The 24,914-nt window shown below is 40.3% G+C and overlaps 1 protein-coding gene and 1 long non-coding RNA gene across 13 annotated transcripts in view; both read right to left on the reverse strand.

The window, feature by feature from the left end:
- ZEB1 (zinc finger E-box binding homeobox 1) overlaps window positions 1–24,914 on the reverse strand; it is a 192,700-nt gene that overhangs the window by 69,744 nt on the left and 98,042 nt on the right. For 11 of the 12 annotated variants that reach the window (XM_067704954.1, XM_067704902.1, XM_067704936.1 and 8 more), the window contains exon 2: window positions 6,593–6,793. The exons of the other annotated variant lie outside the window; for it this stretch is intronic. In XM_067704954.1, coding sequence (XP_067561055.1) covers window positions 6,593–6,793 — 201 coding nt within the window. The remainder of the gene's footprint in view (window positions 1–6,592; window positions 6,794–24,914) is intronic. 12 annotated transcript variants of the gene reach the window in all.
- Window positions 6,795–16,641, reverse strand: LOC137206225 (uncharacterized). Its single transcript, XR_010934544.1, has 2 exons — window positions 9,258–16,641; window positions 6,795–9,190 (listed from the first exon to the last, which is right to left on the reverse strand). It is a non-coding gene; the product is annotated as an uncharacterized lncRNA (long non-coding RNA).

The following is a 24,914-nucleotide window of genomic DNA, read 5'->3' on the forward strand; positions in this document are numbered from 1 at the left end:
TCTGTGTCTGTGCTCTGAGCAAGTCTGTAACTTTCCTTTCTTATACTTATCTGGTTTGGTATCAAGATTAGCCTCATTTAAAGAGTTGGGGAATCTTCTCTCTTACACTAGTCTTTGGAAGCACTGTCTAAAATTCTGATTATTATCTCCTTGACTATTTAGAAGAATTTACCAGTGATGTCATTTGGGCCAGTTTTCTTTGTAGAGGAGGAAAAAATTTCTCTCTATATATATACATACGTACACATATCAAATTATCATGTAGAAAAATTTACTGTTTTTTCTTTTGGTGTACAGTTCTATGAACTTTAACACATGTAGACTCATGTGACCACCACCACAAACAGGACGCGGAGCAGTCCCGTTATCCCCGACACCCCCTGGTGCCGTCTATCCCTTCATGGTCACACTTTCCCTTTAGCCCTGGGCAACTACTGATTTGTTACCCAGCATACAGTCTGTCTTTTTGAAAATGTAAGGTACGTGGACCCGAACAGTATACAACCTTTTGAGATTGGCTTCTCTCATTTAGCATAAGGCCTTTGGGATTCATCCAAGTTGTTGCTTGACCAGCAGCCTGTCCCTTCTCATCACTGAGCAGCATTCCATTTCACGGATGTACTACAGCTTCCTTACACTTTCACCTGTTGAAGGACAATGGGTTGCTTCCAATTTTGGGAACTTATGAATAGAGCTTCTAACATCAGTGTACAAGTTTTCCTAGGGAAAATACCCAGGAGTGGGATTGCTGGGTCATGTGCTAAGTGTATACTTAACTTTATAATAAACTGCCAAGCTGCTTCCCCGGGTGGCACAGCATTTGCAATCCTACGAGTCTCAGCTGCTCCATATCTTCACCACTCCTTTGTGGTCAGGTTATAGAACTATTCCTGTTTTCCAATTCTTCCTGAGCCAGTTTTGGCTAAGAATTTCTAATATCCTGTCCCACATTTCCCCTGTAAACTTGTTAATGTCTGTAGTATCTGTAGTTATGTCCACTCTTTCATTCTTGACTTTAGCTATTTATATTTTATTTTTTCCTTGATCAATCTCATCAAAGGTTTGTAAATATTAATGTTTTCGAAGAATAAAGTTTTGCGTATGTTGATTTTTTGTAGGTTTATTTTTTTTCAAAAAAAATTTTTTTTTGACGTGGACCATTTTTAAAGTCTTTATTGAATTTGTTACAATATCACTTCTGTTTTATGCTTTGGTTTTTTGGCCGCAAGGCATGTGGGATCCTTAGCTCCCCGAACCAGGGATCGAACCTGCACCCCCGGCATTGGAAGGCAAACTCTTAACCACTGAACTGCCAGGGAAGTCCCCTGTAGGTTTATTTTCAATTTTATATTACAGTTGATCCTTGAACAACATAGGTTTGAACTGCACAGGTCCACTTACACGCTGACATTTTTTCAGTAGTAAATACTACAATACTAAGCTATTTGCAGTGGACTGAATCCATGGATGAGGAACTGCACCAACGGGGGGGGACCTGCATGCACTGAGGGACTGCAGGCATGGGGGGACAGTACACATGGCGGGGACCACACACGTGGTTGGGGGAGAACTGCAAGCACGGAGGGCTGACTAGGCTGCAAGGAGGGTCGGCACCCTGACCCTCACATTGTTCAAGAGTTAACTGTACTTATTTTGTTTTCTTTTCTTTTACTTTCAAACAACTCAGTTTGCTGTTCTTTTTCTAAGTTCTTAAGATAGATGCTTATTAGTTCATTAACTTTTAGCCAGAAACTTTCCTAAAATATGTACTTAAAGCTCTAAATTTTCCTCTAGAAACTGCTTTAACCACATCCTACAAATTCTGATATAGAATATTTTTACCATTCAGTTCAAAATATTTCCTCATTTTCATTATGATCTCTTTATTGATCCATGAACATACATTCAAGTGTATTCCTTAAAACTCCCAAACATAATATTCTATGTATCTTATTTCATAGCTTAATTGTATTGTGTTCAAGGAACATGCTCTGTATGATTTTATCCTTTGAAATTTGTTGAGATTTGCTTTATGACCCCGTATATGTTCAATTTTTACAAATATTCCAAATAGCTTGAAAAAATACTTATTTTGCAATTACTAAGTACACTGTCCATATATCTTTTCAAATCTTCCGTATCCTCATTGGTTTTGTGTGATTATTCCATCAATGACTAACCAAGGCATGTTAAATCCTCAGCAATGACTGTATATTTGTCTTTTTCTCTTTGTAGATTGTCTATTTTTTCTTCATACATTTTTGAGGCCTCGTTATTAGGTACAAACACATTTAAAATAATATCTGATCAGTGAATTTAATCTTTCGCCATTATAAAATGATCCTGTTATCCATAATAATGCTTCTAACCTTCCAGTCAACATCATCTGAAATAAATTTAGCTACACCCGTTTTTTTTGTGAGTATTTTCATGGGAAATACTTCTTTTTTTTTTTTTTTTTTTTTTTGCCGTACGTGGGCCTCTCACTGTTGTGGCCTCTCCCGTTGCGGAGAACAGGCTCCGGACGCGCAGGCTCAGCAGCCATGGCTCACGGGCCCAGTCGCTCCACGGCATGTGGGATCTTCCCGGACCGGGGCACGAACCTGTGTCCCCTGCATCGGCAGGTGGACTCTCAACCACTGCGCCGCCAGGGAAACCCGGGAAATACTATTTGTTTATCTATCTTTACCATGTACTTGTCATTTTCTCTGTTCTTCTTACACCTCAGACCTCTAACAAGGATTTCTCTCTTCACGCCTAAATAAGGGTCTACTGAGAACACATTTTCTGTTTTCATTGCCTGAAAGTCGTCTGAAATCATCACCTCCTTTCTTAAAAGATATCTTGTGAAGTACAGAATTCTGTATTGGCGGGCATCTTTTCACTATGTTTGGCTTCCACTGTTTTTACAGAGAATTCAGCTGTCGGTCCAACTGCCACCCTCTCAAACATAATCTGAATTTGGGGGGTTACTTTTAAGAGTTTTATTTTTGTCTTGGATAATCTGTAATTTCACCATAATGTGACTGGGGATAGATTTATTTATCCTTCTTGAGATCCACTGAACTTCTTGAATCTGTGGTCCGGTGTCCTTCATCAAGACTGAAGAAAATCTAAGCCATTATCTCTTCAAATACTGCTGCTTCCCTGTTCTCTCTTCTCCTAGAATTAAGAGTAGAAGAAACTTCTATTCTATCCTTCATGTCTCTTATCAGGATTTTTCTATCTGTCTCTCTGAGTTACATTTAGTATAAATTTCCCCCTATATTCCAATTCATTAATTCTTTCTTCAGCTCTGTTTACTTTAATGTTAAACCTATCCTTTGAATTTGAATTTCTATTATTCTATTTTTTTAATTTTTAGAAGTTTTATTTGGTTCTTAAAATCTGTTGATTCTACTGTATTTTATTCTACCACAGCAGGTAATTTCAAGTTTGCATGTGTTTTCTTTAAACATGACAGTCATTTTATAATCTGTATCAGATAGTTAAAGTCCTTATGGGTCAGTTTCTGCTTCCTTTTGTTTCTGGTAGCTCTCACTCACACTGCTGTCCTCTTGCTGAATTATCTGGGAAACTTCTACAGTGCTACGATGAAGGTATGCTCCTCCAAAAGATCTGGCTTTGCTTCTGCTTGGTGTCTATGGGTAGGGCAGCAGGTCCACTTTGGACTCAATTATGGCTTGAACTTTATCAGGCTGCCCAGTGATGTGAATCTGAGCTATAAATCAATGCATGACAGCTTGTGGTTACTGTTTCTCAGAGACAATCCTCCATTCCCCCAATCCCTAGTCAAGGCAATTTTGTTTGCTAACTCCTGAGGATGGTAGGGGTGGTAGAGGGTTTGCTTTTAGTTCATCATAGTCAGGATGTAGTCCATACTAGGGGAGGATCTGCTACTAACTCTTTGGTGGTCCAAGGCTTTGTTTCTTCTCAGAGGCCTGAAAACCACATCTTAGGTTTACCCTTGTGAGGCAAATGTCCTCGAGGCCGAAGAGTCTTCTATGCTGTGCTCTGCTGACCTCTATGGCTTCCTGTATCCACTTAGATATATAATCTGTTAATGTCTTACTATCTAGTTAGCTCTTTAAATCTTTCAAGAATATTTCTTTCTTTATTTAAAAATTTAATATCATTAGTTATTTTCAGTGAGAACACTGGTCCAAATAATCTATCCGAATGTATTTTCAGAAACAGAACCTCTTCATTGATTTTTTCATCTTTCTTTTTACCTCTATCTCATTCTCTTGATCTCCCCCTTTTCCAGACAAATCATTTCCTTCTTGCTTCTGTATTAAGACTTCATATCAATGACACCAATGGATCAGTTCTGGCTACCAACAGTAAATACTTAAGCAACAGCTGCTCCCCAAATTTCTGAGCTCAGTATTACAATTTAACAGGTTATCAGCCCTGCTGTTAACCAACTGTGATAATGAATAAGCAAGTTAACTTCTCTGGGTTCTACTTTCCAGAAACCTGGGAGTTATGTCAGCCTTTCTTTCTCAATTACACAGAATTACATGGAATCAACCAAATTTAATATATTTTACCCCCTACGTTTCTGTCAAATCTCTCCCTTTTATTCCCATCCCAAGGCCCACTTCTTTAGTTCCAAAACTCTCATCACTGCCTGAACTATTAAGCCTCTTTACTGAGGACACTACCTCCTGCCTCTAGACACCCCTGTTCCCAGGATTCTTTTTCCATATTGCTACCAGACTTATTTCTAAAGTACCTATCAGTGCTGTTATTCTCATAGCTTCCACGATAAAGTTCAAATTCCTTGACTTAGCACATGATGCCCTTCATAGTGTTTCCCTTGTTTACTTCTCTGAGCTCATTTTCTGCCAACCCCATTTGTTCAAATCTTTGTGGTTCCATGTATGTCGTGCCTTCTGCTGCAAAACCACCTCCTGTGCCTCTCCTCTGCCTGCTGAACCTCTGCTGGTCCTTTGTGACTCAAGCCCAGCACTGTTTCACTCGGAGATCCTTCTAGGACTTCTCCTCTCTCAGGTGTAGGTGTTCCTTCCTCGTGTTTCCACATAACTCTTAAATTTACACCTACATCGAACTATAATGACTTTGTGACTTACTTCCCTCTCCCACATTAAACTGTAAGCACTTTTCACACAGAGACAGTCTTACTCCAGTTTGCAATCCCATTCCTGCAGAGCTGCTGAATGGACAGATGAGTAACGCCATAAAACAAGGGGCTGATTATGTGATTCCAGAGGTCCTCTGTTAGCTATAAAACTTGTTAACTCCTGTCACCCTGTGCCTACTCTTTGGACTCTTATCTCAGCTTCCACATTTGGTCACCCAGATTCTTGGGCCTGCATACCTGACCCATTTCCCCTGACTGTCTAGCCTGAGTTTTGATATCCTGTTGAGATGACTTCCCTGCGTTTGAATCTTGCTGGGCAGCTTCTCTTTGCCTGACCTTGAACTTGGTCCCTTCACCTGCTCCTCTCTGCCTCGGTTGATGCCCCGAGCCTGACCCCCGATCCCTCTAATTCACAACAGCTGCCACGCCCACATCCTTCTCTTTTTATCCCACTGTTGCTTAAATTCTCACAAGACAGGCTAAATAGTTTACTGGGAAAAGTAGAAAGGAGACATTTTAGAGCTGGAAGAAAAAGCACCTTCATCTGACAGATGGGGAGGAAGGTTAGACACAATGCTCGCTCACTGCAAGGGCACTAGTGGGGGCTCCTGGCTTTCACAGCTCCTTCCACTCAACCATGCTTTACTTTTGTAAAGGGTTCACTCGGGGAGAAATTTAAAGCAAGTGAAAGAACCATGAGAGAGAGACAGAGAGAGGGAGGGAGAGAGAGGGAGGGAGGGAGAGGGAGAGAGAGAGACAGAGAGAGAGAAAGAGAGAGAGACAGAGAGAGAGAGAGAAAAAAGGGAGAGAGAGGGAGGGAGGGAGGGAGGGAGGGAGGGAGGGAGATGCTTACAAACACTAACAATATTCCCATGATTTACCTGCATTTGGGATTTTTGCACACTGAATTACCTTATAATGTTACTATACCAAAATATACTTTGTTGGTAGATTCTTCATTTGAGGTCACAGTATGAAATTAAAGATAGGTTCAATTACGTCAACAGTATAGGGAAAGCTTGATTCTGGTTTTTGAAAAACTACCAAAATTCAATATATTATATGGATCAATATATTACATGCAAGTTATGGTCAAAATAACTTTCATCTCTCCTAATAAAATAGCAATGCATCATCAAGTTTAACACAATGAAGGTATTTTCAAATTGTCAATTAGGCCCATGCATTTCCTATTAATCCCACACTGACTTTAGAATGTACTTTTTGGTAAGTAGAAGGAGACGTTCTACTGATTAACAGCAAATAAGTTACAGTTCATTTCAAACTTTTCATCCAATTTATCGTTTCAGTTAATATATTTTTTAAAAGAAGACGGAAGAGATATGGAACATATGTATATGTATAACTGATTCACTTTGTTATAAAGCAGAAACTAACACACCACTGTAAAGCAATTATACTCCAATAAAGATGTTAAAAAAAAAAATCCAGAGAATAGAACATTACCAGAAAAACTGAACTCACCATCGTCTTCCCAGCAGCTCTTCACGTTCCCTTCCCTTGCGCTGCTCCCAGGTAGCACTGCCTGGTCTGTCGGCAGGCCGTCTTCTGGGGCGCCACCTTCACAATCTGCTGCATCCGTGATACTTTCTTCTTCCACAATGTGGAGTTTGTCTTCATCGTCTGAATCTGAATTTGTTTCTACCACAGTATTATAGTTTGTAACTGTAATACAAACAAGAAACAAATAATCAAACCCAATTAGTACAAAAGCTGGTTTTCACACCTTAGTACAAAGACATTTTAAGAAGTACTCAAAACACTGGTGTTCAGTAATAGGTTTAGCCTGTAAAATGCAAGCAGCTGGTTTCTTTGATAACATGCACGCACACAGCACTTCCTAGATACCAGGTGGACAAAAAGGCAAGTGACAGTAGCCACGCTTATTAAACGCTTAGCTACGCGCACGGGCGTTTTACGGAGAGTAACTCGCCAATTCTTCCAAAAACCTTTTAGCAGTCCCATGACCACAGGATCTACCTACCGCCTACTGCTTATATCCCTGTTCTACAGAAGCGGAAACCAAGGCACAGGGAAGGTAAGTATCTTGTCCAAGACCACACATCTAGGAAGTGGCAGGGTGGGGATTTGAACCCTAGGAGTCTGGTTCCATATTCTGTGTTCTTAACCACTACATCAAACATCTTCTCCAATCATAATGAGTTTATATGACATGACGCTGCTTATGTAGAACAAGGGCTTCAAATCTTTAAAGCATTGCAATTTAAGAAAAGAGTTCATCTCTCCTAATAAAATAGAAATGCATCATCAAGTTTAACACAATGAAGGTATTTTCAAATTGTCAGTTAGGCCCATGCATTTCCTATTAATTCCATACTGACTTTAGAAAGAATCAACCAATTTAACCAAATTTCCACATAATTAAGACATGATTTAAGTAATGTTTATACGTAAGTCCATCATTCTGAAGGAAAAAAGACCATGACATTTAGTTTTCAAACGGGCACCCTTTCCACATTTTTAATGAGCTTCAATAAACTTTAACACACCAGTATTATAAAGACATATAATAATTCTGAATAACTACAGCTCACAGAACCAAAACAACTTATATAGTACAGTCAATATTTCTTCTTTAGAGTCCTTGTAGTAGTCACTCTAATGCGATAAATTATTCAGAACCTCATGGGGTATGGTCACGGGAATACCTCTTTTCAACAATTAGCCGGGTGATTCTTACTTGCTAAGATAAGTGTGAGAGGAAGGGGGAAAAAGAAAGCTTTGTTTGCGTAGCTAAGCAACAATCACTTCCAGTTATTCTTTCCATTTCTTCCTTAAATTTTCCAAGCTTTCTTGAAAGAAGATAATCACCTAAACGCTTAAAACAACATGTGTGTGTATATATATATACACACACACACATATATATATATATATATATATATATATACACACATACCCCTTCTCATACACACACACGCACCCAAGAACACAAAAGAAGAAACACAATCAAAAGCATGGATGTGTATGTCAAGGTGAGAACTAATAACCACGTCTCCAAAACTGCTCTGACAGACCCTGGGAAAAGCCCTCTGTCCAAGAGAGTACTGGAGTTACTCTTTTGCCCACACTGGGAATTCTTCCATATCTGAAGAATAGTGTCAAGTATTGTTGTGTCTGTAATACTTCAGTGTGAATACAGTTTCCCAGATCTTGCCCCAAGAGCAAATAGTTTTCTCTCTAGTTTTAATGTAAAAGTAATACATGTAAAAAATTCAGACAATACAAAACATGTAAAATTAGTAAAATCCCCCTCTCGCAATTTTTCCTTCCTCAACTCACTCTTTCAAGGTAACAATAACAGCAAGGTTTATTAATTACTTTATGCACTAGGTAGGCATGATACTAAGCATTTTACATACCTTATCCTATTTAATTGTAACACAGACCTCACCTTATACACATACGTATCATTTAATACCAATCCTATATATAAGTGTATGTGTGCATACTTAAAATACACACACATGGGATCACATTATACTGTTCTGCCACTTAGTTTTTTGCCACTTAATTACATATCCCGGAAGCTTTTCTATGTGAGCATCTGTGGAGCTTTCCCATTTTCCTCTGGATGGGTACAGAGCATTTCACTGTAACAGATAGAAACTAACCAATCACCTGTGGACAAAATTTAGTTTGTTTCCAGTGTTTAAGTATTGTCAACAACATCATAATAAATTTTCTTGTAAATGTATCTTTGGACATTCCTTAAATACATTTGTCAGATACATTAGTAGGGGTGGAATTGCTGAGTCAAAGGAAAACTTATTAAGTAGATATGGAAACACGGGGAATTCCTTGCACTCCAGCCACACCAGGAGCAATGTAAATTGTGAAACTGTGTGTGTGGGTAAACAGCGTGATTCTCAAAGGACAGTCTGCAGTTGGGAAAGGGTTTCCCACCGAACCTTTAACTGAGAGTAAGATAGAGGTGTGTGTGTGTTTGAATGAGGGAAAGGGTTTCCCACCGAACCTTTAACTGAGAGTAAGATACAGGTGTGTGTGTGTTTGAATGAGGGAAAGGGTTTCCCACCGAACCTTTAACTGAGAGTAAGATACAGGTGTGTGTGTGTGTTTGAATGAGGAAAAGGGTTTCCCACCGAACCTTTAACTGAGAGTAAGATACAGGTGTGTGTGTTTGAATGGGGGATCTTACCGGCAAATGATGCGCAATGCTATTAGCTTTATTTTTACTGTCAAGGGCTCCTTAGTAGTAGCCTACTGAATGACTTACTAAAGTCACTGAAAGCTGGGACAGTATATAAAGGCATTTCTATGCCACAAGCTAAACTTAGAACACAGCTAGTGTTTCCTCAGGGTTAATCGATTCTGTGTTCCACTAGACCTGGATGCCACGGAAGGTTCGGCTCACTGCAAAGCTCTCGTCGCGCTTGGACATTCACAGACAGCTGAAATTCCTACTATTTTCTGAAGGGAGGTTTCAGTGCTTCTTCAGTGTCTTGAGTTGACCATGGGTTTATATTGGTGCTATTCTTGCCTTTTAATGAAGTATACTCCAGTTTAGTTTTATCATTATCAATTTTGTTAGCTGTAGGTTTTTTTTTGTCAACCCTAGATATTTACATGCACACTTAAGAGTATTCTAGGCTTGAAAATTTTCCAAAAATTGGGCTTTAAGACATGTATGCATTATGGTTCAAATATTTACTCGCGTGCTTCATAGTTTTCATTGAGTTCTTTTTACTCTGAGCTGTTTTATTCTGTCTGAGTCAACTGTGGCCTGAAGTCCTCTGAGAACACCTGTCACCGTCCAGGACTCTAGCAAAACTCCCTCCTGTCCCCCAGTGCAAGCTGCCATTGTGGTATGGAAGATTATAAGCCAAATGACCAAAACACAGAGACGGCAATATATTTTACTATTATCTTGTGAATTTTCCTAGAGGATGTTTTGAAGAAGTGGTATAAAACTTGAAAAATCCAGAAGAGCAATACATTTTGCTGGCTAAGATGGAAAAAAGACCGATAACTATTTTTCCAAGACTTCACACTGTCTTCTGCTTCAAAGTCACTTAGTGGAGAGAAAAAGTTGTGCAAAAGTAGTGCAAAACACTTACATTAATTATCGTAACTCAGATAACAGGCAAGCCTCCCCGTGTGTCTGGATCTATCCTGTGGTGGATCTACAGAGCTAATCTCAAAAGTACAGCCCCAGCACTAAAAAGCAAAGAGAGTAATACAGGACCTTTATCAATTCTGATAGCCAATGAGAGTGCCAGTGATCTCAACTGTGCCCATCTATCTCCGTATCTCTACATTGTTGCACCCTTTGGCTAAAAAAGTAACATCTAAAGAGAGGAATATTATTAACCATCACAGGTGATCATCACCTCTTGCTTCTGAGTTTTCACTGAAATAACATTTTAAGAAAGAAAAGACAAAGGAACAGAAAAGGTAAACAGCTTTTTAAAATCTTTAAATATAATTTATAATACACAATACGAATTTAAATTTCAATAAAAATAGTAACATTTTCAATGCATTCTAGAATGGGACAAGGACACGCTGACTCTCGGTGGTGATTCCTGTTCGTGCCATTTGCTACCATCAACGCCAGGTGTAACAGCGTCTCCCGCACAAGGCGGCTGGGAGGAGCTACTGACTTAGAAACGCGCTGTGCTTATTAGAGCAGCACCTCGTAGGCAGTAAAGACTGCAGAAGTGCCTGCTGTTACCATCAGCAGCAGCAACATCTCACTGAAGCTTACAACAGTTCCTAACAAGTAGGTACTATTACAGCTTCCTTTCATAGACAAGAAAAGTAGCTGAGTAACGTGTCTGAGGTTATGTAGCTACTAAGTTGAAAAGCTGGACTCCAAACCTGGTCTGCCTGATTCCACAACCCATACACTTTTACTGCTATATACAAAGCCTGCTGACAGAAGATGGTTGCACTAATCATAAATATTTTTAAACTTGTATTTTTGTGTCTAGCCTATTCTGGGGCCCTGTAATCCCAAACTTAACAATTTGGCACTAAAAACATTTGCAAATGACTAAAGAATTTTAACCATTAGAATCTCAAAATAATATAACAAACAGTATATACCACGGGGTAATATCATCATTATAATCAATAAACTTTAAAAGACTAGCACATAGCGTATTATTTCTAGTACTGATTGCACGTAGCACCACATCAACTGTGCTAAACTCCTACGTACCTGTTTCTTAAGTAATGTACAATAATACAAGAACTAGCTAAATTAGACGAAGACAGTTCAAGAAGAGAGCAATACAATCTCAACTTCCATCACGAAGATATCTGAAGGCTTTAAAAATAGAGACCCCACCAGACACTGTCTACAGTTGCTCTGAACAGCAGGTTGGGTTCCTGCACGTTAAGCGGGAGACTAGGGGTGGGTAGGGGAGTGGGCGGTGGTCAGGTCTGACACAGGTTTTCGGTTCCTGTCCGGTGACAGCGGTGGCATGTGTCGGTTAAAGCCACAGGTAAGGCCACGTTTCGACATATTTTTGGATGTACAAAGGTGTTTTTCCTTCCAGAGGAGGGGTATTTCATGCTTAACTATGTCCCACTCATTCCTACCTAACCCCCAACACACACTCATCCGCATGGCAGAAAAGAGAGATAAAATCTCTCTTAGAAAAAGACCTAAGACTGGTCCTTAAAAACTAACAGACTCCTTCTAACAAACTCTTCCATATACATCAGTCTAACCTACTGGTATAATTTAAGAAAGACCTAGAAAAAGAGGTACACTGCACGTCTGCTCAAGATCATAGCTGGACTGGGGAGCAGAATATTTTACACGTGTCTGCACTAGGCTGAGAACAATGTGACTTAGGCGTGAGTGCATGAAACGTGGAGAGAAAGGCGGAGACCAGCACAGGTGCTTCCATTACCCCTCGACATCACTGGGACGGAAATGATGTCACGTCACGTATTTTTCTTGTCCTGAGCAGAGTCCCTGGCACACTCACTGCCTTCCACACGGTAGGTACAGAATTATTTGCTGAACTGAATCTGAGGCCACACTTTTCTTCTCAGTGAAGTCAGTGAGTATATTTAAGTGTTACTGATAATTCAGGAAAATGAAGACAAAGCTGCAGTGACAACCATATAAAGAAACTTGTAAATTAACACATGAAATAGAAAGGAGAGGTTATTTGACAATTCATAAGGTTATAGAAAACTTCTGCAAATACTACTCCAAGAGAGAGGAGCTCACGCTGTCCATAAACACTACGCTCAGTCTACACCGTCAGTATTTGTTAATCTGGCTTTTGACCTGATTTACAGATAAGATTAACTTACTATCTATATTATTTACTGCATAAAGTTATGATATAATATGCATATTTAATATAACATACAAGTAATCCAGTAAATAATGTACAATGTGTATATTATCTAATTTTACATTTAAGTCCCTTAAAAATAGGCATCACAGTGACTGTAGAGCGCTCCAAGCCCTATGAACATGTGAGGTTTTAATAAACACTAATGGTTCAGCCAGTTTTGCGGGAAGTTATTTCAATTCCTCTCTAGGTAAAATCTTTCTTAACTTAGGGTATCTAATGAACAATAATCATCGACTCTTTTTACATTTTCAAAATAATTTGAAAAACATAACTTCAGTGAAAGTCAATGATTCTGAAGTTGACCCCATGCAAAAGGGCTGGTGGTTTTCAATGCCTCCAGATACCAGCTATTAATAGACTGAAAGCTGACTTGTCTTCTCCCCTCTCTCATCACACAAAAAATACTAGGTTTCCATGGGATCCGTCTTTGGTCCTCTCTCCATCCTTACTCTGGCCCTTCCCCCATTCTCCACGGGTCCGCTGTCTATGGCCCCCAACAAGAGCCATCCCAAGTGACCTTCCCCTTGTCCTGCCGTATCAAAACTCCCACTCATCCAGGGAGCTTATTGCAGCCAGTGTTAGTACAATTCACAAAAAGGTTGGTGGAACAGTTAAACAGCAAAGTTCTCAGCAGATTAAAGTAAATTCAGTCTCACGAACAGGTGAGGAAAATATATGGACTAAAATAACTCACACTAAATTATTAATAACTAATATTTCCTTCATAGGTTAATTCTACATTTATAAAAGGATGCTTTTTAATTTACATTACTTGTTACCTCTGGAACACAGGCAGTATGACAAAATGCAAATAAAGTGTGAAAAAGAAATTAAAAATATAAACATGGAAATTATTGAGTCAAAAAGTAGAGAAGCCATATAATTGATAAATCAATCCAAAAGCCAGATCTTTGAAGTATCAGTAAAATAGACAAGTCACTAGCCCACTTAACACTAGAAAAAAATCGAGAGGCACAAATATTCGATATTAAAATGCAAATAGAGAAGTAACTCCAACTAAAAGTAATTTAAGCTACTTCCTGTATAAATATTTTGCACAAATCTAAGCAGGTAAATGTGTAAACATGGATGAAGTAACTTTTCTGGACACTGTAAATGCTTATAGCTACATCTGATAGAATTTATAAAATTATGGAAGAGAGACCAATGGTAGACAGACCATAGAATAAATTTAGGAAGTTATCAAATAGTTAACCGAAAAGTGCCAGATAAGTTTTCCCAGGTGAACTTCAGATCTTCAAAGGACTGATAATTCTGTTGCCTTTTAAAAAGAGAGAGGAAAATGCAAAGAGTCCAAATTCTTTCTATGAAGCCGCATAGTAACAGTCAACTAGAATCTGAGGAACAGGGACTCCCCTGGTGGCACAGTGGTTAAGACTCCGCCTGCCAATGCAGGGGACACGGGTTCGAGCCCTGGTTCAGGAAGATTCCACATGCCGTGGAGCAACCAAGCCCTGTGCCACAACTACTGAACCTGAGCTCTAGAGCCCATGAGCCACAACTACTGAAGCCCGTGCACCTAGAGCCTGTTGCACCCTATGCAACAAGAGAAGCCACCGCAATGAGAAGCCCGCGCACCTCAACAAAGTAGCCCCCGCTCGCCACAACTAGAGAAAGCCCACGCGCAGCAACGAAGACCCAACGCGGCAATCAATCAATGAATGTCTGAGGAAGAGTACACACATGCCCACTCATAAAATCAGTCTCACTGGTAATCACTGATGTAAAAACTCCAAATAAAATATACTCAACATTAAGAAATATATGAGAGTTCACTACATTAACACAGTAAAGGAGACAATATGACTTGTATAGAAACCGAAACGCTTTTGAAAAAATTCACTATTCCTTGCTGATAAATGCTTTCTCATAAAAATAAAACTGAAGTCAGTATCATGATAAACTATTATGTATTGGAGGCAATTTTAAGATAAAGATGTTTAATGTCATTAGAAGTTAGCAGTATTCTAAAAGAACAAGCTGATTTTTTAAAAGAACAAAAGAAAAAGCACAAATACTGGAAAAAATAAAGCAAAATTATTATTTACAGGTGATATGTTTCTGGAGAATGCAAGAAAAAAATCATTAAAAAACTATTAGTAATTAGAAAAATTGGTAAATGACTAATTATGAATTTAACAGAAAAAAATCAATAGCTTTCCAATAAACCAACAATAACCTGCTAAAGACATAGGAAAATAAAAATTCTATTAATAATAGCTACTCAAAGGATAACACATGAAGGAAAAAAAGAAGCCTGGAGGACAGTGGGGAGCTTGCACACCCCCACTGCGTGTGGAAAGATATGGATGAATGAAGACATCCCTCTTGGGGGTGGAATGATTTCATATTGTAAAGATTCAATTCTACCTAAAATAATCTACAAACTCAATGTAATTCTGGTCCAAATACTAACATGATACTTTAGATTCTAAATCTAGATGATTTAGACCAAATGATTCTAAAGTTTACAAGGAGAGCTAGGAGCTCAGTCTCTGGAGCCAGACTGCTTGGTTCAAATCACAGCTTCCCCACTTACTGGCCATGTTACTCAACCTTCTCATGCCTCGGTTTTCTCATCTCTAAGATGGGAATGATAACAGTATGTCCCTAACAGGGTTGGCATAATGATAAAAATAATTATATATGCAAAAAACTTAATGTACTGCATATGAGTGCTCAATACATGATGTTAGTAGTATTATTTTCTGGGAAAATAAACACAAAAATATTCAGGGAAATTCAGAAAACTAATAGTAACGGTGGTGGTAGAAGAACATGGACTAGCCATACCAGATAGGGAAAGCATCTCAAAGCTATAGAATGGAAAGACATTTTTACAGGCACAGGGACAGGCAAACGATCAATGCACTTGCATAGAATCCAGAAACAGACCCCCAAACATATGGCAGTCTTGCTAATCAGACTCCCACCTCACAACTTTAACCAAAATGAAATCTGCATGAATCAAAGATTTTAATTAACACTAATGAAACCACAGATACAACAGAAAAAAGCACAAGCAAGTCCTTCTACAGACTTGGAATAAGGAAGGCTGTTACAAACACGACGTGAAACCCATGATTATATATAGAAAAAATTCAAGTCGAAAGACAAATGACAAACTGAAAAATATCTGCAATGCATGTTATCAAAGGCTGACTTCTTTATTATACAAAGAATTCTTAAATGTCCATGAGAAAAAAGATGAACCACCCAATAAGAATATGCAAAGGTAATTCACACACACAGCAATATGAATGGCCAATAAGCATGTAAAAAAGACATTCAACCTTGCCAATTAAAAACATACCTACTTTAATCCTACATTGTTATAATATCATTACTTCTTACACACACCTTTAACTCTCCTGCCTTTCTCCGACTTCAAAGCCCCTATTCTGATTAAATCTCACTTTTCCAGACTATACCTCAGTCCCTGTTCCCTGCAAAGCCTCCTGAAAACACTGCCTACACTTGCCTCCAACGTTTCTTCCAATTTGCTCTTATCTTGTGGCTGTGAAGGATGTTTACATTGCTAAATCCATCGACAATCGTCAGGCCTCATGTTACACGACCTCCTAGCAGCATCTGACATCATCCATCACTCTATCCTTGTCAAAGCCCTCTCTTCTTTTTTTTTCTTTTTCTTCTTATTTAATTAGTTTATTTTTATTTAAGAAAATGACCAATCCCAGAGCCTATATACAATAAGGAAGTAACGTGATCTATGGACATAACGTGAACAGCTTGCATTTATGTAGCTTTGACTCTCCTGGTTTTCCTCCTAACCCCTTGCTGCTTTTCTGTTTCTTTCCTCCACCTCCGGGCCTCCATCTGTCTCACGGCCCCAAACCTGCTTCATATCCGAGTCCCGTTTCTCCTCGGAACTCCGGACCTGGGCGTCCACTGCCTACCTGACGCCTCCACCTGGGTGACCAAGATGCAAACCTGCCGTGTCCCAAAGCCGACCCCTGGGCCTCTTCCAGTCCCCTCACTTCAGTAAATGGCAATTCTGTTCTTCCAGTTGCTCAGGCCAAAAATCTTGGTGTCAGTTTTGACTCCCTATTTTCTCTTATATTCCACGTCTAACCTAGAGGGGATGTATCTTAAAACCCATTTGGCATCTGACCAGTTTCTGCACCCCCCTGCCCCCCTGAATATCGTTAACGGGCTCCTCTCAGGCCTTCTTACTGCTTCCTTTGCTTCCCTACGGTCAGTTCTTGGGATGGCAGCCAAGCAACCCTTCCACCACATCAGGGGGACCCTGTCACCCTTCTCCCAACTCAGCCAGTGGGTTCCCACCTCATCCACTGCAATCCATAGGCCCTTCGGGAGAGGTGCCCGCCGCTGCCGCCGCCTGGACTCCACGTGCGCCCTTACGCCCGCTCCCTGCCCTCCGGATGCTCTGGTCAAGGCTTCTGCAGACTGCCCTAATTACAGTTACAGACCTCCTGCACCGCGAGAGCACACCCCGCTCCTGCGACGTCTCTCTTTTTAAAGTGCGTGCTGCCCACTGCCGTAACATTTTACTAGTTTTTAATTGTCTCCTCTCACTAGAATGTAAAATGCACATGGGCAAGATTCTTTGGTTTGCTCACTGCTGTGCCCCCATGCATGTGCGATACTGCCCATCAGTACTAACTGTTCATTAGCTCACGGTACACGCAGGGGTTGAGGAAACAGACACACGCTTTCACGTTGTTGTGTCAACTGGGCAGTGTTTTCCAAAATTTAAAACGTTTACCTGCTGATCCAGCAATTTCTTGGAATTTACCCTTTAAATGAACTTACACAGGTGTGCACATACGTATACATACGTTTCTCTGCAAACTTGTTTTTAATTACAAAAAACCTGAATAGCCACCCGAGGTATATCCATTTGTACTAATATAGAGGAGTCCTCCGAAACAGTCTGACCCCATTCCGGTAGAAAATACACAGAGCACATGTACATGCACCTAAATAATGCACGACACTGCCTGGAAGGACATACAAGTGAAGAAATGGAGGAAGAAAGAGTGACCTGTTGTTTTTCTATTTTATTCCTTCTATAAGACTGTTTAAATGTTTGTATTACTTAAACTTTTTTTTTTTTTTTTTTGGCTGTGTTGTGTCTTTGTTGCTGCACGCGGGCTTTCTCTAGTTGCGGCGAGCGGGGGCTACTCTTTGTTGCGGTGCGTGGGCTTCTCACTGCGGTGGCATCTCGTTGTGGAGCACGGGCTTCAGTAGTTGTGGCATGAGGGCTCAGTAGTTGTGGCGCACGGGCTCAGTTGCTCCGCAGCATGTGGGATCTTCGGGGACCAGGGCTCGAACCCGTGTCCCCTGCATTGGCAGGCAGATTCTTAACCACTGTGCCACCAGGGAAGCCCTACTTAAATTTTTTTTTTAAAGATATAAGTTTTAAATGTGCAGGGAGAAAGTCTGAAATAATATAAGCATACTGTTGCTAGTGGTGAACATCAGAAAACTGAACTGGGGGGCTTCCCTGGTGGCGCAGTGGTTGAGAATCTGCCTGCCAATGCAGGGGACACGGGTTCGAGCCCTGGTATGGGAAGGTCCCACATGCCACGGGGCAACTAGGCCTGTGAGCCACAACTACTGAGCCTGTGCGTCTGGAGCCTGTGCTCCGCAACAAGAGAGGAAGTGACAGTGAAAGGCCCGCGCACCACGATGAAGAGTGGCCCCCGCTTGCCACAACTAGAGAAAGCCCTCACATAGAAACGAAGACCCAACACAGCCACAAAAAACAAAAAAACCCCAAAAAAACAAAAAAAAAAGAAAACTGAACTGGGATCAGGGGGAACGTTTTCTTAATATTTCTGTTACTTGAATTTTAATAACAGTAGATAGGAGGGTATGATTAGAAACAACATGAAGTGAAATCTTAAAAATAAAGGTTAAAAATAATATTTAGGAAGAAAACAAGTAAGTTGTAAATATACATCCTGTAGGTTTTGAAATAAAACAACTTAAGTTCTTATTAGAAAATAACAGCTCTATTTGTCTTACATATGTGAAAGACGGCTGCCTGCTTTACAGTAAGAATAACATTCACCTTTTCTATCCATAGCTACCTAAAAGTGTGACATCACGCAAAACGAAAAAGGAAAGTGACGCTTGCAGAGAGACGTAAGTGACCACCCAGGCCTGTGCCTCCTGCCCTTCCCGCCGGTGCCGGTGCCGAGGGCAGCTGCTCTCGTACTCCGCAGGCGCCCAGGGAGGCCTGTGGAGAGCACTCGCTTCGCCTTGTCAAAGGCAACTAATACTCCCAAAGCACAGGTTACAGCAACACACACACCCATCCACACAATCATATGTTAGTAGCTTCTACTGCAGGAGTTGGCATGATGCTAAGTTTTCCTCGAGACATATCTTGTCATTTACCAATCCCAGAAGGCACTTTTTCCCTGACTGGTTTTGAGACTCACCGACTTGTGGTTGAACTGGTGATGAAAAATAAGATGAAGGCAGAGGACAAGAATTTTATTCTAAATCTTTTCATGTGAGTTTTTCACGTTCCCTTCAACTAGTATACAGTGTGTTTAACTGAAAACTCCTGGCCGTGTGCTGGACACCACTGCTCACAGCTGGAAAGGAAGTCAGGAGAAATGGAACGAAACAGATTGTAACCCCAAGGATGGGTGGTCCCTTGCTTCCAGGGGGGGCAGCACACAGTAATCAAGCAGGGCTCAAGGCACCACTGGGGGACCTCGTCTTTGAAGCATTCCTGAGGGCACTGCACGTACTCATTCCCCAAGTCTAGCCTCATAAAGGAGCTCTCTTCACTTCGTTATGGACTCATCACAGAAGAACAAGAATCACAGCAGTAAGGTCTGAACTGGAATTTATTCTTAATGAAGCATTAAAAACAATTTAATAGGTAACTAGATATTAGTTTTACTGAGATCTTCTAAACATTACATGTTACAAGCTTGTGAGTTATCAAAGTAGAATGAAGACTTTAGTTCTGACCTAAGTGCTCCAGAAGGTGGGAGGATGAAGACATATGTGGTCTACAGTCTCTGCTTCCGAGATGCATGCAATACTCACAAAATATGAATGATATATGTTGAATATTATGATGAGAATGTGACAGTAAATAAATGCTAAGAGTGATGTAGAAAATAAATACTATAGGATTCCCTACCTCATTGTGTCTAATCTTTTACACCTTGTTAATATGCTACAGAAATAAAATTTTGAATACTTTGGGTTTTTAATTTGAAATACATTGTCGAGAAGTTGAATGTATTTGAACTTTGTACTAAAGAATTTCTAGTATTTTCCTGGACCTGATTTATCTGAGAAGCAGTTGGAATGGTAACCATCTTCGGACAGAACCTATTCAGAAAATAAACAATATCCAGTAAACAAGATCACGTGAACTCACCACACCTAAGTTTTCATATAAACTTTATCTTAGCGAGTAAATGGCCTTCGTGGTGAAAGAAGTGGAGAATCTTGGAAAAACACACATCAATGGAAACTTTAATATCATAGACAGAAACAGACAGAGAAAGGAGTATTTTAAAAGTATTTAAAAAGACATTATGACCTACTGAATTTCTACTACTGGTGAAAAGGAAAGTTAAACTAATCAATGCCACTTACATAGTTTTGCACCCTGCCCCAAGAAGTACTAAGTATTCTATTTTTTAATTTTTTATTTATTTTTTTAACATCTTTACTGGAGTATAATTGCTTTACAATGGTGTGTTAGTTTCTGCTGTATAACAAAGTGAATCAGTTATACATATACATATGTTCCCATATCTCTTCCCTCTTGCGCCTCCCTCCCACCCTCCCTATCCCACCCCTCTAGGTGGTCACAGAGCACCGAGCTGATCTCCCTGTGCTACGCAGCTGCTTCCCACTAGCTATCTACTTTACAGTGTTTTATAAGCACGGAATCAGTTAATCCTTACAAGAGCCACATGAAGAGCTACTAATATTCTTATTTTATAGATAAGGAAACTGAGACTTAGGTTATGGAACCGCCAAAGGAGACCAGTTACACTGGAGCCAGGACCCCAACCCAAGCCCACGTGGCTCCCGAGGTCCTGCCTGAGCCTACGTCTACTGTGCCCTCCCCGGAGCAGAATGCCAGGGCCAGCGAACGAGCCACACGCCCTCACAAACAAACCAGGAAGAGAGAGAGGGTCACGATGAATTATTAGACACTTCACTGACAAGCACTTAATCAAGCCTTTCTGACCTCAGAATCTAAGAAAATAAAACTTCAAATGTCCTTATTATTTGTCTTTACATCAGAATGACATTGGAAGACACAAATAACTACAAATCTCAGTTCAGAGACTGTTTTATTCTCGATTTAAATTTCCATTGCATACACCATGAATTCCAAAATCCTATATGCAGCAAATAAGGGTCTGTAGACTGTGAACATTACGGCCTCAATTACCTCTTTATCTTGACCCCTACCACTCTGCCCAAGGTCTTCTATTCCCTAGGCAACTCTGTATGTTCACGTTCCCCTTCGCCCCTTTTCCTCTACTGCCGAATTCATACTCGTCTTTCAGAGCTCACATCCAAGCCATCAACAGATCCTGTTGGTCATGCCTCTCCACGCCCTCCTCTGGATCCTGTAAGACCTACCTCGTCGGTATCCCTGTCCGTATTTACCAGCGGCAGCTAGAACGATCTTTTCAAAACATAAAAGCAGAAGATGCCACTCTCCTTCTTGAAATCTTTTAATGGCTCTGCAGCGTTCTGTCATGGCCTGCATGCTCTGCAAGTTCGGGCCCACACCTTCTTTTCCCCTCTTCTTACACATTCTCACTGGATGATCTTGCACTTGGCATGTGTCCAGGCTTCCTGCACCCCCAAGCCCTTGTCCCCGCCCTCCCCTCTGCCTGGAGTGATGCTCTGCTCCCAGCTCCTTCCTCACTGGCTCTTTTCTCCACATCTCCACCCCAAGGTCACAGTGTCAAATGATCCTTCCATGGCCACTCAACCTAACCTGCTCCACCGGGGTTCTCTCACATCATCCTATTTCCTTCACAGCATCCAATCCGTAAATGTCTAAACTGTTCAGTTACTTGTTTATTTTCTTTCCTTTATATTAGTTTTCTGTTGCTGCTGTAGCAAATTCCCACAAACTTAAGAGGTTTAAAATAACACACATTCATTATTTTACAGTTCTGAGGTCAGAAGTCCAAGACAGGTCTCACTGGGCTAAAATTAGGGTGTTGGCAGAGCTGTGGTCTTTCTGGAGGCTCTGGGGGAGCCTATTTTCTTGTGTTCTCTAACTTCTAGGGGCTTCCCGCACTCCCCGCAGGTGACCCCCTTCTCCCTTCACAGCCAGCGACGGCCAGCTGAGACTCTCTCACGTCACATCGCTGACACTGACCCTCCTTTTGTCTCTCTCACCTCCACTTTTAAGGGCGCTTACCCCTGGGCCCAACTGGATAGCCCAAAATATCTCCCTATTTTAAGTTCAGCTGATTAGCAACCTGAATTTCTTCTGCTACTTTAATTTTCCTTTGTCGTGTAACGTAATGTACTCATAAATTCTCCCTACTATACTTTCCCACTAAAAATGTAAGCTCCACGAGGGCAAAGACATTGTCTCGTTCGCTCCAAGAGCTTAGTTCCAAGCAGTACAGGGCCTCTTGAAGGCACTTCAGAGATCTGTGAATTCATTAAAATGCTACTGCTTTGGTGGAGCTCTTCTTGCCTCGTCACGACTCTTGTTTCAATCTTTGTGCTCCTTTACAAACTCTTACATTCTCTGCAATAGCGCATATCTCATGATGTTCTCATTATGTTCACATATCTCATGATGTTCTCATTATGTTCACATGCTTATATTAGGTCTTTGGTCGAGTGTGAAGTGTTCTGACAATATGTCAATAAAGGATTAAGTGCTGTGAAAGATGTCTACAATCAATGAATTTTAAAGTGAAAGAGACTTTAAAAGGTTTCAAAAAGTTTGTTAATGATTCTGTAACTGTTTTTACGGTTTCCTAATAAAGTGTGGAATATTCTAATAACGTGTCAATAAAGGATCACCCTGCTGTGAAATATATGTTAAATTAATAAATTTTAAACCTGGAAAGGATTTGAAGATTAAGTTTCAGTCCCATATTTTACACTTAAAACCCAAAGAAGCTAAGTAATTTGCCTATTTACACAAAAAAATTGTGAACCTGGCAAAAGATCCAGTGGACCTTCTATAAAAATCTACCTCCTGAGGTTGCCATGAAGATTAAATAAATACATTTAAAAGCACACAGGGACTTCCCTGGTGCTGCAGTGGTTAAGAATCCGCCTGCCAATGCAGGGGACATGGGTTCGATCCCTGGTCCGGGAAGGTCCCACACGGCGCAGAGCACCGAAGCCCGTGCGCCACAACTACTGAGCCTGTGCGCTAGAGCCCGTGCTCCGCAACAAGAGAAGCCACTGCAGTGAGAAGTCTGCGCATCGCAACAAAGACCCAACGCAGCCAAAAATAAATAAATTTACTAAAAAGGAAAAAGCACATAAATGCAGTACCTCGCACAGAGCAAGTGCTCTATAAATAGTAGGGTCAGTAAGATGCTCTTATTGGCATGATCATTATCATAAACACTATATATTTCCAATTTCTCAACGATGAAAATAACTTATGCAAAGTAGATATTCAATGAATACTTGAGGTAATGAATGATTAAAATGTAAAATACAAATGAACATGGTTAAACGGTTTTTTACATGTTAACTGCTTTCCTACTCACTTTTTTTTTTTTATGGGAAAAGGCAGGTAAAAGAGAAGCAAAGCAGAGCACGCATATCACACTGACCTCTGTCGTGATGCCTTCCCCAACCTGTCCTTGTTAAAGGTACCTTCCCTCCTCCCTCATCGTCTATACCAGCAAGGTCAAAAGCGTTGCTATAGTACTACTAAGATGCTACATTATTTGCCTTATTTACTACTCTTTTGACATTCTGCACTGATGCAAAGGCAGTGGTGGGTAAAACTGTTGGTTTTGTAGCACAATTCAAAGCAATGGCAACAAACTGTATCCTTGTATCCTTTACTGCCACTCATTTCCAGCTTAAAAATAATTGCCATTTCACCTAAGAATGCCTTGATGGGGGCTTCCCTAGTGGCGCAGTGGTTGAGAGTCCGCCTGCCGATGCAGGGGACACGGGTTCGTGCCCCCGTCCGGGAAGATTCCACATGCCGCAGAGCGGCTGGGCCCGTGAGCCATGGCCGCTGAGCCTGCGCGTCCGGAGCCTGTGCTCCGCAACGGGAAAGGCCACAGCAGTGAGAGGCCCGCGTACCGCAAAAAAAGAATGCTTTGATGAAGTAGTAAAAATTATTTTATTAAATCTTTATTCATTAGAACATGTCTTTTAAATATTCTGTGTGACAAAATGGGATGTACACATAAAACATTTCTGCTGGATATCAAAGCATGTAATTGTTTTGAGTTGCCAGCTAAACTAGCTGCTTTGCTCATGGTACACCAATTTTACTTGAAAGAACAACTAATTATGTTTTTTCAGACTTAAGAGTTTGAGAAACATTAAAAAAAAAAAAAGTAAGCCTGTCACTTAAAGGAAAACAAAAGCCCAAATTTGTTTCCAATGATAAAATTTGAGCTTTCAGTTATAAGTTAGAATTTTGGAAAACATGTGAGTTTCACAGCTTCCCAATTTTAAAGACTCTTCTGAAGGGACTAGGGCTAATACTGATTTTTTTGACATGGTAAAATGAAAAGGGTCAACATTTGGAAGATCTATACAACTCAGTGAACCAATATATTCCAAATGAGTAATGCATGATGTTACAGACTCATGACTGTACAGAAGATCCATTTAAAGTTCAAGATAGACCAATGGATTTTCATGTAACAGACTACGAAATCATTATATGGTTTCCTGTTCCACTCACACTGCAACTAATGAGCTGCTGCTTGATGAGTTTTGGGGTAGTAATCAAAGAATACCCACAATTATCTGAAAAAGCTAATTCCAGCTACATAACTGTAGTTGTTCCAACTACATAACTGTGAGGCTATGTTTTAACATACTTCAACCAAAACAAATTACAACAGATTGAAGACAGAGCAGATACGTGAACCCAGCTGCCTTTACTGTTATTAAGAATCAATTAATATTTTAAGTGTTTTCAGTTTTAATTTTGAAAAGAATAAATATTAATCAACAAACCCAGATAATCAAAAGCACTTTGAGGTCTTAAAGGATTCTGAAGAGTGCAAAGGTGTCCTGAGATAAAAAAGACTTTGAAAAGTGTGCTGTTTAGTAAGGTAGCCACTAGTCACATATTATTCTTCACATTAAAGTTAAGTAAAATTATAAATAAAATATAAAGTTCAACCTCATTCGTCCTAGACACAGCTTAAGTGCTCAATAACTACATGTGGCTAGTG

This window comes from Pseudorca crassidens, chromosome 1 (assembly GCF_039906515.1).
Source record: "Pseudorca crassidens isolate mPseCra1 chromosome 1, mPseCra1.hap1, whole genome shotgun sequence".
Classification (NCBI taxonomy): domain Eukaryota; kingdom Metazoa; phylum Chordata; class Mammalia; order Artiodactyla; family Delphinidae; genus Pseudorca; species Pseudorca crassidens.